This window comes from Zeus faber (assembly GCF_960531495.2).
Source record: "Zeus faber genome assembly, chromosome: 5".
NCBI classification, from domain to species: Eukaryota; Metazoa; Chordata; class Actinopteri; order Zeiformes; family Zeidae; genus Zeus; species Zeus faber.
In genome coordinates, this window is record NC_137192.1 from 30654267 (window position 1) to 30670138 (window position 15872).

At 44.9% G+C, this 15872-nt stretch overlaps 1 protein-coding gene across 2 annotated transcripts in view; it reads left to right on the plus strand.

Annotated features, from left to right (window-relative positions):
- Positions 1 to 15872, plus strand: part of tfeb (transcription factor EB) — a 38688-nt gene that overhangs the window by 16075 nt on the left and 6741 nt on the right. For both annotated transcript variants that reach the window (XM_080000954.1, XM_080000955.1), the window contains 5 exons: positions 7124 to 7230; positions 8696 to 8863; positions 10731 to 10829; positions 11309 to 11500; positions 14267 to 14356. In XM_080000954.1, coding sequence (XP_079857080.1) covers positions 7201 to 7230; positions 8696 to 8863; positions 10731 to 10829; positions 11309 to 11500; positions 14267 to 14356 — 579 coding nt within the window. In that variant the 5' untranslated portion in view covers positions 7124 to 7200. The remainder of the gene's footprint in view (positions 1 to 7123; positions 7231 to 8695; positions 8864 to 10730; positions 10830 to 11308; positions 11501 to 14266; positions 14357 to 15872) is intronic.

The following is a 15872-nucleotide window of genomic DNA, read 5'->3' on the forward strand; positions in this document are numbered from 1 at the left end:
AGAGGTTTAAGGGGTTATGGTTAGAGGGTTTAGGGGGTCAGGTGGCCATATTGTGATTTGATATTGTTTATCCCTTGAATTATTAAAAAAAAAAAAATGAATCTTAAAGTGCAGCAAGGTCAAACTATTTGGCTGACCTAGAAGTAAATACTAAACCTGCAAAATAAAGTGGTTATCTCCAGGGTTTAAGATGTTGGTGTTATTTCAAATAGACATGTCTATTTTCTAAATCGGCTTTCAATTTTGGCACCTCCCCAATGTGTTTATAGCCAAACTATTATAATCTTTACTGTTGTTGGGGAGGAGATTAACTTGGTCTGTGCTATGCTGGACAATTGCTTTCCACTCCGGCGCCTGTGTGGCACGATGTGTCATGATATCTCGACTCTTATTCCCTAGAATAGAAAGAGCTTTTTCAATTTTGGATATGTTCGTATAACTTTCCCACAATCCATCTGAGCAAGCCTTTTAAAATGGCTCCATATTTATCAATACATTCATATGTGGAGACACGCTTACAGTAAGTCTGTGAGTTCACATCCCACATTTAGCAGGTCTTGGTTGGCTGTCAAAAACACTGCCCTGGCTTTGCAGAGACACCTCTCTAAATACATGCTAACAAATTACCACCAATGTCTCCAAGTCTGGATTTAAATAGCATTACACTCTCCTGGGTTTGTGTCACGGGTCAACTAGGGACAGCGGTAGAACCCAGATAAAGACACAAAAACTAAGGCAAGATTAGGTATCACTAAGTAACTTAACTTGCATTAGGGATGCTAATTTAGATTTTTTTTTTTTTTTTTATGACCGATAGCCGACCCTTGTTTACTGATCATTAACCATTGTCCGTAATGGTTAATTTGCTCCTGTAACTTTATCTAAAAAAAAAAAAAAAAAAAAAGTGTGTGTGTGTATATATATATATGTGTGTGTGTGTGTGTGTGTGTGTGTGTGTGTGTGTGTGTGTGTGTGTGTGTGTGTGTGTGTGTGTGTGTGTGTGTGTGTGTGTGTGTGTGTGTGTGTGTGTGTGTGTGTGTGTGTGTGCGTGTACATACATACACACACAAACACACACACACTAGCTACCATGCAACAAACTTTTTTTTTTATTATGATTTTTTTTAACTGTTCAATTGATATCAGGGATTTTTTTATGAAATAATCCCATTTGTCCTTCATTACTTTTCACATATTTTTCACATGTTAATAAATAACTGAAAATTTCTATAAACCGGACGTTATCTGGAGGGAACATTTTTACGACCTGCCTCTTTGATCTTATTGGCTAAGCCACCATAATGTGACATTGACGAGTGCCGCTGCTATTTGGCTGTCGACCAAAAGAGTTGTGGAAAGCGGTGGCGCATCAAACAAAGGATTTCAAGGTCTCACCCTCCGGTCCGGTAGATACCGATGCGCTGCGCACTACAATGAAATAAGATTTTACCCATTTTAAAAAGCAAAAAAGATAGAATAGATGAAATAGAAAATCAATATTCAGCTGCCAATGTTGATATTTTGTTTAAAAAAAAACAAAAAACAACAAAACAAAAAAAAACAACAACCTTAAAAATACATTTAAAAAAAATTAAATAAAAATGCAGATGCTTAGGCCCGCCGTGGGGTGAACTTCAACCCGGCGGGCCGCCAGGGCTAGCATTTGAGTGGGGTAAACCCTGGATGGTATTAATCGGTCAAAATTCTTGTTAAGGGTTGAACTGTTAATTATTTACATCCCAACAATAGAGTACAATAGGGAAACTGTGCTTAAAGGGAACTTTGAGATGGTAGTGCTCAAAGGGGCCGGGTAAAATCAAACATGACGAACTAGCAACAAGACACACTGAGGGCAGGGAATAAATACACATGGCAGCGATTACAAATTAACAAACTAACAGCTGGGTGGCACAGGAACCAGGGAGACATCCACAGGAGCAAAGGCAAACTGCAAGAAAAGACCCAGGCGGCGTGCATCCAGCAGCCGTCACGCAATGTAGGTCGGGTATCTATTCAGAAGACAGGAGGCGGTGGGGCAGCAGGGGTGGGTGCCAGGGGACTAGACTTGACTTTATTTTAACCGTGGGGAGAGCTTATGGGATTCTATCCAGAGGGAAAGATACCTGGTGGAGAGGCACACCCTCTGGCCAGGACTGTAAAGGGGAGCGGGTGTGCAGCCCGATTGGCTGAACGCCGATACCTGTCAGTGGTCAAGGGTGCACTCAAACGGGAAAGACCGGTGGCCGATGAAGGCAGGGTGTTGTGGGTATACTCCACCCATACCTGATGCCTGCTTCAGGTGGAATGGTTAGAGGCGACGAGACGGCGAAAACATGTCCAGCGAAAACATGCTGGACGAGGAGACTAGCCATCTCCTTAGCAGATGGTAGCTTGGGAAGCGGGATGAAGTGGCCCGACTTAGAGAACTGATCCACCACTGTAAGAACCCCTGTGTTCCCGTCAGGTAGTGGTAGACAGTAACAAAGTCTAGGGATATTTGGGACCAGGGGGCGATAGGGCACAGGAAGAGGATGCAAGAGGCCGGCAGAGGGTTGATGGGTGGGCCTACATGGAGCGCAGATAGTGCAGGCTTAGACAAAGGAACCAGTGTCTGTCAGCCACCAGAAATGTTGCCTTAATATGGCGAGGGTTCGTCTAACCCCTTTATGGCAGGCAATACGGGGGCGGTCAGTCCGGAAGGAAGAAGGCTGGAGCTCGAAAACCGGGAAGCACTGAGCTAGGAACACTCTACAGGAGTCCGCATCCCAATCATACCGTGCAGGTGGAGGGAGGTGAGGTTCCCGGATGGGGTTGGTGGCAGCTGGTGGTGGAGTCACCTCTCTAGCTGACTGGTGGGAACCAAGGAGAGGGGAGGATGACAGCTGTCACATGTGCGTGGTGAGTGAGATCTCTGTATAGAGCGACTGCAGGACGATGCTGAGCTACTGAAGGTCGTGGTCCTGCCCACTGATGGTGGCCCCCCCCCCCCCGAGCGCCGAACCGGTCTGTGTCTGCTGGGTCCATTACTGGCTAGTTCGTCTATCAGGGGTCAACCAGGGACGAAGGTAGAACCCAGATGCAGACACGAAGATGAAGGCAAGGTTAGGTAACGCTGTGCATACAGGGATCCTTGAGACTGTAGTACTCAAAGGGCCCGGGTAACATCAAACACAGAAGGAATGAAGTACTAGCAACAAGACACTGAGGACAGGGAATAAACACACATGGGGCGATTACAAATTGATAACAGCTGGGTGGCACAGGAACCAAGGGGACAGGAGGGAGACATCCACAGGACCAAAGATGAACTGCAAGAAAAGACCAGAGGGAGAAAATGACAAAAAACAAGAGATCTGTGATCGAACCATGACAGTTTTGTGTGTGTGTGTGTGTGTGTGTGTGTGTGTGTGTGTGTGTGTGTGTGTGTGTGTGTGTGTGTGTGTGTGTGTGTGTGTGTGTGTGTGTGTGTGTGTGTGTGTGTGTGTGTGTGTGTGTGTGTGTGTGTGTGTGCACGCGAATAATCTGAAGCACAATCTGGAGGTGACCTCTGACCCTGTCTTCCTCTGCTCAGTGTTTGAAGTTGGGCATCTGTGACATCACAGTGGCAGACACAATGGCAGCAGTGTAATCCCAATGCGTCACAGATGCCTCTCTCAGCCAGTAGATGCCAGGCAACTGGAGGAGCCATGTGGGAGTGCACGTTGCCTGGTAGCAGTGTGTCACCATATGACATCAGTGTGTGTGTGCGCGCACGTGTGTGTGTGTGCGTGCGCGTGTGCGTCGGAGAAGATGTGATCAGCATCACTTACATGTTTTTAAACATCCTGGGCTGTGTCCCCCCCTCATGTGACTGCTAGAACCGCATGTACATCATTCAAGCCAGTTTGTTGTTACCTGTGATGCGGGACCTCTGGCTTGCAATGCCTTCAAACCAATTGGAATTAAAAAAAAATTAACTAATTAATCTAATATTCTTCAGGGCACGACACTGCCTTTTAGAAATGGTTACCAGGATGGGAACATTGCATCATATTTGAGTTGCTTAGAAGCAAAAAAGCAAAACTTTTTTGGGGGATAGAATTTGTTATAATTTTATAATTGAGTGAAAAAGATTGTATATACTTCTAACCCATATTTCATTAAGAATGTGATATTAGTAAAAGGGAATATTAAAGTGCCAATATCGAAGATTTTATTTTAAATAAATGCCTGTTAAGTCACTATCACCGAATGACAGAGAGGTGAATGAGCCTATGGCCTGCTGATGAAAGGCCTTTTGACAATGAAAGCATTTGCAGTATTCTGGGTAGTAAGAACCGGTTGTTTGTCGCGACTTTCCCGCCCTGCATTCAAATCACAAATGGCGCAGCTAGTGACGCGTTCTCCATCGCCCAGCAGTGGTTAGACCAGCTGCTAACCACCAGCTGACTGACGTCCCACAGGCGACACTGTTTGGATCTCTGGGAAGTAAGGTCCAAAAACACACCTGAAATTACCGCTTTTTGCCATAGGTGCTGCCAAAAACACAGAAACGAAAATCTGTGAGATTGCCACTTGAATTAACGTAAAGTATTTCTTGGTTACATTTAACATGGTTTTAGCAGCTTGTCTTGTTTAAATTTGTTTCAACTGTGTTAAAAAGTGAATCCTCACTTCGTTCAACATTTTTAGCTTGAATAAATAAATGCTCAGTTTCTAAACCGACAGCGACTCATACTGCGCTTATTTATTTTTTCATAATATGAAAAGCAGTTGGCGATTGGGCAACCACACCACTGAAGATGGTTGACAGTAACCCAAACATGGATGTCCGAGGCAACCGTTATTGTCGAGCCCTGTTGTTTGAATTGTCAAAAAATATAGAAATAACCAGTAATGGCCAATAAAAGAAACCGATTTGACTAAAAATGTATATCCTTGTATGAGGCGAACTATTCTTCCTATGCTTATACTTATTATTCTCAGTAATCTTATTCTTATTATTCTTTATAACAGAAACAGATTTACAGAACTGGGTTATATCCTGCGGCGTTAACTGCTACACTGTGAGTCAGATTTCAGTATGGCCCTGCCGTCCCATGGAGAATCTACAGTAATAACCTAATAAAATAATCGTTATCGTGCACCTATCATAGGTCATTTTGGCAACAGTTTTGTTACAAGCCTCATTATTGGCTGAAGTGGGGACTTTAACCATTGTATTTCTCCGTCCCTTCCAGCATGATATATGGTGAGGAGACATACTGAGGTACTTGTGCCTCTCTTCAGTGTTGGCATTCCTATCCTGATGACTGAAGTTGGAATTGTAATCACCCCATTCGTCAGGCTCTATAAATACTCAGTGCAGCATTCCAGAACTGTGCGTGTGTGTGTGTGTGTGTGTGTGTGTGTGTGTGTGTGTGTGTACGTGTGTACGTGTGTACGTGTGTGTACGTGTGTGTACGTGCGTGTACGTGCGTGTACATAAGCGCTGTAAATAAGTGCCGGACAGCAATAAGGGAACACATAGTATGGGTCTCAAGTTGTTGCTGGAGGATTCCTTCTAAAGCTAAAGCTGTTAATGGGTTTCCAGCTCAAAAAAAGCGACGTGAGGGAGCAATCAAAACAACACGAAAACCGACGACAAACAAACCTATTGTGAACAACGATGCGCCTCCCTGTTTTTTGAACTTACGTCTTCAGTGCTTGAGGATGAAGTCTAATTTGCGTACGACCACAAGCTCTGCATTTGCTCCGTCCGCGCAGAATCACAACTGTGTGAAACCAGGCGGTCATTTCTCCGTCAACTTCATTCAACCAGAAATCATGTTTGTAAAGCCTGAGCAGCAGGATGTTAAGTCGTTTAGACACAACTAGTAGCTGTTGCATAACGTGCCAGTCGCTGCTCACTAGTTTCTCTGGTGTCTGCCCTGTTAGCGTGCGATGGGAGTAAGAGTTGTCGGGAGGGTGCACTTTTGGAGCCGATTTGTCGTAGTGTCAGCTTTGTCAAGAGTGTGCGTATTTGTGTGTACATGTGTCTCCGTGCAAGAGTGTGAGCTTGCGTGTGGGCACAAAGCTGGCTGTGTGTGTGCCCCCTTGGGTGCTGAAATGTACACACTGGACAACAGGCGACTTGACGGCGACTCAATAGGAGCTGCTCTTCTTATTGTACCTCAAATACAATGAGCTTTTCTCTCCGTCCCTCCGGCCCTACCTCTCTTTCTCTTTACGACCATATATGGACTGTGACTCCAATAAGATTTTGAGGAATCTTGCGCTGGTTGTTTGTTCAGGCCTCGAGATATATATATATATATATATATATATATATATATATATATATATATATATATATATATATATATATATATATATATATATATTTTATTTTTTGCTGCCCCCCTCCACCCCGTCCGTTTCTGTCTCTCTATGACATCAGAAGCAACACCAATCGAGGCGGCGGAGTACATTGGAAGCAGCATCCGAAATGCTTTCCGCCGTGCATCGATGAGTTCAAGAAAGCAAAGTCATGTAGGGGATATTCACATGAGCGAGCCGTCATCGCAGAAGGGGAAATGTCATCCTGCGTGTATGGAACCCTCCCGCAAATTTGTGTGGGTGGGGGGGATATAGAGATATAGAAATAAAAGTGATAGAGAAGTAGTGGGTGTTCTCTGTGGCACTGCTCACATGATCCCCCCCCCCCCCCCCGCAACAACAACAACACCACATGACTTCCTCGTGTCCTGTCTACTGTTGCCATCGTTATGTTCCTTCATCCAGCCTTTCTTTTTGCCTCGAGCAGAGCATTGTAGTTGGGGTTGTGTGCCTGCCGGCTATCAGCATCCTAGCAACCCTTCTCCCCTCCATTAACTGGCCCTCGGCGACGCGTATGTTGTCACACGCTGGAAGCAACAGAGCACGCCCAGGGCTGCAGGATGCTTACCGCTAAAGGCCGTCTGCGCTACAGGCACTTTAAAAAAATGTCTTAAAAAAAATGATACTTCATTTAAATTTTCCATCTCGTTTGGGACATAGCCATGTTTTAAAACGGATGTGTCCAACATCTCCTCTTCTTCGTTCTGTACACCACGGCCCCATCTCTCACCTCTCCCACCACCGCTCTGTTCCCCCCCTCCCACAGGCCTCTCTCTCTCTCTCGGGCTGGACTGCGGAGCGCTGACGTCGGCTCGCCCTCCCCTCCCCCCTCGGCCCCCAGGCATGGCCTCGCGCATCGGCCTGCGCATGCAGGTACAAATGCACACGCACACCTGTGAGAGTTAGTTGTTGTTGCCGAAAAAACGAAAGGCAGACTCGGGGCGTACAATCGGTGTAAAATAAACATCAGATTTACTTAAGCCCGCTGCTTAAGTAAATTTAATGTTTATTTTATATTGATTATACAACTAGGCTAATTGAGACCCATCTTTGCGGCGGAGTTGAGAACCTGCAGCTCAGGAACCAGCTCAGGAACAAAAAAAAAAGCTCAAAAAAAGCTCAAAACAGTTATAAATTAATGAAATGAATCAACACCGGGGACATATTGCTTATAAAAAGATGCATCAGAGTCAAAAAAACAAACTCCTGATATCAATTGGCGGCAGTCAATCACACTTACCTTCCCAAATGCATTAAGGAGAGAAAAATCCTTATTTTGATGATTTGCAAACTGTGCTTTTAAACCAGTGTACCTGAGAAATAAATCACAGAATGTGTCTGGCAGGGGAGCATTAAATTTGAGTTTAAATAATGCACCCGTCTTATTCAACTCTGTGGCTGTGATTACAGAGCTTTAATTATTATTCAAATGTCTATTGCTGTAGAATGTTGGAATCAGGGCCATTTCTAGCTTTTTGCGAGCCCTATGCAAATTAAACAACAATTTGCATTGTCCTTTTTTGTGAAACTATGATGGGGGGATTCCAAACGCTCTAAGGTGGTCCGGGGGCATGCATTTAACATTAAAATGCATCACTCTGGTGCACTTGAAGAGGAAAAGAGGCGAGATCCCTGAAAAACAGTGAACAACTTTTTTTTTTTCCTCTAAAATTCAAATCAAACATCTCAAGTTGGGTCCAAGTATTTAAACCTACCTTATGATAATAAATATATAGGAGCAGGTTACACTGGGGCTCCCCCACCGCAAACTTACAGGATTGACCAAATCTCCCAAATACGCATAAATAAGCCAGATGCTGCATTTTCCTTGTGTGTTTATTTTAGATGTTAGGAACACATTTATTTTGGAATCAAAATTGAGAAAAACAACGGATAAATACTAAACATATGTAAATATCTCTTCCTCCCAAAAAAAACAAGAAATAAAATAAATTAGGCCATTTTGCAGAATAAAAAGGGTTCTTTCTGACCAAGAGAGGCTCAGTCATTAAAAAAAAAAAAAAAAAAAAAAAGCCAGCTTGGGGCCCCCCCTTTGCTTCGGGGGCCCTATGCAACAGCACAGCCCACATAGAGCAAAGCCCCGGTTGGAATTCACTCATTAAAGACTCAAAAAGTTACACATTTTGGATTGATTGATATTCACAGGTTGTTGCTCCCTCTAGTGGTTCCTTCAGTGAAGGGAACGATGCAACAGGTTTTAAAAGAGCTTTAAAAAGAGCAGAGAACAAGGGAGTGGACAAACACACAATGTGTGTGTGTGTGTGTGTGTGTGTGTGTGTGTGTGTGTGTGTGTGTGATTGTGTTTCTCTGGCCACAGCTGATGCGAGACCAGCTGCAGCAGGAGGAGCAGCGCGAGCGCCAGCAGCAGCAGAATGCGGCGCTGCACTACATGCAGCAGCGCATGGCCGCGCCCCCCACCCCGAGCCCTGCCATCAGCACCCCACAACAATACCAGAGCATGCAGGTGCCGGTGGAGATCCTCAAGGTGAGTGTGTGTGCATGCGTGTGCGTGCGTGGGTGACTTCAGCTATATTGGAATGTCGGAAGTAGCTTACTGGGCGGATGGAGGGATTTGGGTGGAGAAAAAGGAAACGCCCCTTGTTCTCTCCTTGAACATGGACCAAACCACCGACTCTCACAAGTAAACAATTTGATTCCCAAAATGTAGGGCTGGGTTTGATTCTAATATTTCAATTTCAGAATCTATCTGAATATTGTAATGTAGATAGTTTGGATAGTTACCAAGTCCCGCACCAAGTCCCGCACCAAGTCCCGCACCAAGTCCCGCACCAAGTCCCGCACCAAGTCCCGCACCAAGTCCCGCACCAAGTCCCGCACCAAGTCCCGCACCTTTTCACTTCACTTCAAGCTGCCATAGTGAAAAAGTAGTTTCTGTATTAGACTGAATTTGTTCACTGAAATACATGTCTCTAATTCACGTCAGATTGTATACTGAAAAGTAGGAAGCAATTCTCATGTTTAAAATGTCAATATGGCAATATAGAATCATTTCAACAATATGGGATGGAATTGATATTGAATGGAATTGTGACCCTTTATATTGAAATCAAATTGAATTGTGACGTCCCGCCCAAAACTCAAAAGAAAAACAAAACAGAAAAACCTCCCAAAGTCAGCCGGTGCTAAGCCCAAAAGCTTTGACCGAGGTGGACGGAGTGGAAGATTTAAAGAAGTGGGGGGGTGAGAAAGGAAGGTGGTGGTGGTGGTGGGGGCGGTTGTTGTGGTAGTAATCCACTCACGTGCTGCTGCGAGTGGAGACGGGACTCACCTCAGCCCGGTGGCGTCCCAGCTTCAGTGGAGCCCCTGGGGTTCGGTCGCCTGCGAGAGACGGAGAGAAAGAAAGCAAGAAAAAGAAAGAAGAGAAGAGAGAGAAGAGATAAAGAGAGAGAGAGAGAGAGAGAGAGAGGAGGAAGGAAAATGCGGTGGAGCAGCAAGCAGGTAGGGGGAGCGGGGGTGGGTGGTGCGACATGTTTGCAGAGAGCGCTCCACAGACAGGGACAGATACAGTTCAGGCGACACATCGATGCCTGTGTGCTTTATCTGGTGTGTGTGTGTGTGTGTGTGTGTGTGTGTGTGTGTGTGTGTGTGTGTGTGTGTGTGTGTGTGTGTGTGTGTGTGTGTGTGTGTGTGTGTGTGTGTGTGTGTGTGTGTGTGTGTGTGTGTGTGTGTGTGCGGTCCCGCCGTGGCTCGTCGTGTCTGCTCTGCTCTCTGTTGCCTCTGACTTGACGTGCCGGGTGCAGGTCGGACGCATAGTTGTGGCTGTTGTAGTTGTTGTGACAGCCCAGTCAAACCGCGTCCATCCCAAACTGCGAAGACCGTCTCAAGTCAAGACGCGCGGGCCCAAACCGAGCGGTGCCGGCGGGAGGCAAAGTGCGGGCAATTGCTCACGGAGAAGTTTCTGTTTTATGCGATACAATCCTGGTTATAAAATAGTGCCGGGGGGGGGGGGGGGCGGGGGTGGTTGCGCTCAGCTAATGCTTTAGTCTTTGATGTGAAAGAATGAGGCCAGCCCGGTGCTCTGGCCTTCCTGGCTAAGCTAGCTTGGCTTTACTCCACTGGAAATTATTACTGGTCTGCTGGTGCGATGTTACCGAGGCATCACCGCGTTAGGAAGGGAGGATAATGCCTAGATGAGTGGTCAAAAATCATTTGCGGCAAAAACATTTACTCCGGGTTAGTTCGCTCAAAGGTGTCAAACGAATCGTTTCAGAAGAAAACTGTTTCAATGGATTGAGAGAAAATGATACTTCTTTAAACCTGTGTTTGTGTGCGTGTGTGTGTGTGTGTGTGCGTGTGCGTGTGCGTGTGCGTGTGCGTGTGTGCGCGCACAGGTGCAGACCCACCTTGAAAATCCCACCGACTACCACATCCGCCAGTCGCAGAGGCAACAGGTGAAGGAGTATCTTTCCACCACCTACGCCACCAAACAGGTACCTTGCGTCTGTCTGTCTCTCTGTCCATCTACCTGCCCGTCTGTCCTTGCTCAAGGTGCCGCTCAATTGTATGTGCGTATGGGGGCGACTCTCCCCACGGATACAGGTTCGGGGAGGGAGACGGAGACTTTTGGGCAGCGAGGTTTCCGACGCGCCGGGGTTTTTATTCAGACAAACAAGAGGCTCGCGGGCCAAAACGTGGACGTAAAGCAATAATGGGACGATCAGAGTCCGGATCCGTTTGCCTGGCGACCCGGTCCGCAGGGCACACGTCTCCCGCAGCACGCGATCCCCACTGCGGGACCAAAGAACACATCAGCGGCAATGAGGCTGATTTGGCGGGAAGAAGCCAGCACCGTCACCTGCAGACCGTGGCTCAAACATGCCCCCTCATCTACCACTGTGGAATTTGTAGTCATATCTCCATGTCTACCCATTTATAAGGTCATATCCCCCCCCTCCCCACTCTCTTCCAGACGGTCCATGCGGTAGCAGGGGTGGTGCAGCGCTCCCCTCCTCCCCCCTCCCTCGCCCCCCCGGGCGGCTCGGCCTCCGCCCCCCCTCCCCTGCACTCCCCGCACATACGCACCGAGCAGCTCATGACGGGGAACAGCGCCCCCAACAGTCCCATGGCCATGCTCAACATAGGCTCCAGCCACGAGAACGAGGTGGGTACACGCACTAGGGATGCAAAGGTACACGGTATGTTATCGAACCGTTCGGTACGCCCCCTATGGTTCATGTTCAGTATCCACACGTGAACCGCGGTATTAAGGTATCAGAAGTCTACCGGATGCACCGTCAGTAATGGACGACTGATATTTAGAGAGCGGGGTGGCAGACAGCTGATATAAAATGTGGTTTTTTTCTTTGTTTTTTTTTTTCGTTTTTTTTTGCATCTGTTAAATAAAACAACTTCATAATAATAACAAACGACACATATGAATAATAAAAATAATTATAAACAACAAAAAAAATGATGATGAACAGCGTCATATTAAAGTCTGGTCGGGAAGTCCCCATTACAGAAGTGCAGGATTTATTATTTACAAGTATTTACACAAAAACATCCAGTTTTTATTCAATTAAATCCCATAGCAACAGAAAGCAACGGGGAGACAGTGTGACGCGGCTCTGGACGTGGGGGCACTCAGGGTTTTTGTTTGTAACGGTCGTTCACGAATGATCCGTTCTTTTGAGGGTCTTTTTTTGTAGGAACGAATGGAATGGTGTCTTCCTAAAATATCGTTGCTTCTTTCAAGTTCTACAGACAGATATGTTGTGCTATTTGTTTTGGTTGCCGTCTCCTCATACCGTAAAATACTGTTTTACACCTGTTTTGCACAAAAAAAACCTCACTATTGTACTTGTTTTATTCATTTTTTTATTGTGAAACTTAAAATATTATCCAAATAAATAAATAATTAAATATTAACAAAATAAAACAAACATACTTGGGTAGAGTATCATGTATTTTGTTATTGATGCCATTTGCCAAAATTGGCAACACACACATCTAAAAGAAAACAAAGAGCCTTTCTTTTGAACGGCTCTTGGAAAGGACCGGAGCCATGAGATCCGGTTCCCTCCACAGAGCCGTAATCCCCATCACCATCTTGCACCCGGCGCTCGCCTTCCCGGTCTCCTCTCCTTCCACACTCCCCGGGGACCCGCCCCCTAGACACCTGGGCCAATTACCCACTGTCCTGGACACCTCTCCTCCAATCAGATGAACCTATGCAAATTATAACAACCCACCCATGAACTTGAAACCCCGTCTTCCCCCCACCCCCCGCAGTCATACACACAAAGCGTTACACCACCTATTTATGGCAGACTACTGTAAAAATAAAATGTTTTTACGCCTTTTCACTTTTCTTAGTTTTTTTTTTCTTAAATATGAAGATACCGAAACTGTCACCGTCACAGTGACCCAAAACCATGTGACATACCGAACCATGGGCCTACTGTACCGTTGCATCCCTAACACACACACACACACACACACACACACACACACACACACACACACACACACACACACACACACACACACACACACACACACACACGCGCACACAAAAACACATTATATGGCAATAAAATAAAGATTGTCAAGTTTCTGACCTCACAAATGGCACAGCTTAATGACTTGATTACACACCTTTATAAAAGACACGGTTTAACGATTACCCCCAAACTGACGTGTGTGTGTATTTTGACATACTTAAAATGAGGGAAGAGAGAAAAAGTGTGTGTGCGCGTGTGTATGTGTGCGTGCGCTGCGTGCGTGCGCTACGTGCGTGCATGAGTGTGTGTGTGTGTGTGTGTGTGTGTGTGTTTCTTAGCATGCAGGTTGGATGAATGTGTTTACTAACCTCTCTCTCTCTAAATGCACTCTGATTGTCATTACATTACAGTTTAATGGTCCATTATGGCCTTGCAGTTGTAATTATAGCTTAACAAGTGACAGGTGAACAACCCCAAAGCGAGGCACTTTGAACTGGGCAGACTTTGACCCCCCCCCCCCCCCCCTTCACACGCACGCACACACACACACACACACACACACACACACACACACACACACACACACACACACACACACACACACTCCTAGCGCTCCCTACCTCCCTACTTTCTCTCTCTTTCGGAGAGTAATGTCATGTCCACTAGTAGCTTCCTTGCCATGGGTGGTTAGAATCTGGAGGTTCTTGTCAGTATCCAAGCAGTTTACTAAATATACTGGGTGCCGTGTGTGAAACCTGGGCGGAACAAATTTGTCGGTAAAACTTTTTACGTAAGTTTTGTTTGCCAGTCCTATGGTACCTTTTTTTTTATGCAGAGGAAATGTAGAAATCCTCATGACCACGTCTATGTTTATGTCATATCTATGTTGTTGAAATGTATGAAGTCCTATCTAGTAAAAAATATAGTTAAAATTTTCAGCCTTTAATTTTCATTTTAACAAAGAAAATGCATTGTGGCAGCAGTACTTATTTTGGCTTTCGGTTATAGCATGAACTTTATCTTTAATACAAGTTTATTCAACAGCACTTAGGATCTCTTCACGGCTACCTCTATCTGCTGTTTATTTCTCATGAATACCATTGGCAGTATGACAGATTTATTATTTATGAAAATAACATATGACATGCACACTGCTCTATATTCGATCAATTGGGATTCAGGATTTATCAACGTTCACGAGCATTTGGGAACAACCTGCACCTTTCCAAAATGTTCCTGAATTGAGAGTGATTTCATTTAGTTATGTAGATTATTTCAGACAGTTTTCCCGTTCCAACTCAGTGCAGCGTCTACATTGTTCGCTTTATTCATTGTGTGACGTTATTCAGCATAGAAGGCAGACGTTGCGGATTATGTGAATCATAATTACACCAGTGGCGCTTCCTTACACTTTTACCACGCAGATGGACGAGGTCATCGATGACATCATCAGCATGCAGTCCAGCTACGATGACATCCAAGCGTACATTGACCCCGTACAGATGCCTAATACTGTAAGTACTGCACAACAGGCCCCAAAGTAGACATTAAACCATTTGATCTGTTTTAGCTTTCCAAGAGTCCTGCAAAGTTTGTTTCTTCGTCTTCTGCCAAAGTTTGACGAAGACTAAGTTTGATGTGTAAGTGCGGCGGTTTTCAGTTGCTGGGTCTTCATCCAAAACTGTGTCGCTGGTCCATTTACCTCTTGAATTTTAAGTGGGCTGCGGGCGCATACGCCCACTTAATCACAGCAAAGTGATTCACTGATTTGCCGTTGGTTTTCCTGATGCATTTTATTGCTCTCTAGATAAAACAGTATTTTGGCAGCAAATGAGTTGTCTTGTGTGAATGGCTTTTAGTTAAGTGTTTTTTTTGGCCCCGTATTGCACTTATTGTTTTGTGTTTTTAACATACACATCATTATTGTGGATTAGTGCACTATACATTTTTTGAAACAAATTAGAATGGTTCATATTCTTGAATTATGTTTAGGCTGTAACCTAATGATTAAGGAAACGTCTGGACCAAAACCACGCCATGCCATTTGACACTTCGAGAAAACAACACGTTAAAAACCCACTGCGAGACTTAATGACCTAATTGTGATATATTTATATATATTAATTTGTTCAGGAGAAAAATAAAAAAGGTTCATGTTGATACGTTTTTTGCTGAAAATACCACTCGGATGATGCATTCAAGCCATTCTAAATGGCTAACTGGCATTCTAATTCTAAATATGCAATAAGAATTATAAGCAATAAGCTGAATCTTCACTCGTATTAGATCTACAAGGCCTCATTTAAAAGTTCGCTCTGACGCTGGTTGCCGTGCTCCAAGCTTGTGGGACACTGCACCGCGACATCGCACGCAGGGATTTTTGTTTCATGTAAACCTCGGAAAATAAAATAAATGCATGTACAATCAAAATAAAAACCCTCTGTTTTTATTGGTTTTGTTTGGAGAAACGCATAGCAGATGGGATGGAGCAAATGACCATATAAGGAAATGGGTGACCAGCTCGTGCAGAGAGTAGAACCTTTGAAAACGGAGCGTTCAGAGCGGTCGGAAGCCTGAGAATTTAGTTGTTTGCTTTGTCATTAGTTTAGCTCATTATTTTATACCTTGGCCACGTCTTATGTGAACATCTGACCTTGTAGGATTTTACATATGACAGTGAATAAGTAAAAGCATAATAGGTCCCCTTTCAACCAAGTTGTCCTAATGGAAGCTGTGGGTGGGCCAGAAGACTTTCCCTACCCAGAGTCTTACTTAAACGTATTTAAACTCCTTTTCTGACTTCCTCATGTATTCCACATTGTTCTCTTCTGTATTTTTACCATTGTTGTTGCTAATGATGTGGCCGCTGCATTGTGAGAACGGTAAAAACCAGTAGGGCCAGTGACTTGTGTTCTGCTGTGTGTTGGAAGAAACCAGTAGTTTCAGATCTTTCTTTGATTCTGTCGTGTTTCCTCATCTCCACCCCGAGAGAAGCTCACAGTTTGTTAGCGTGCTGAAGACTCACACAGA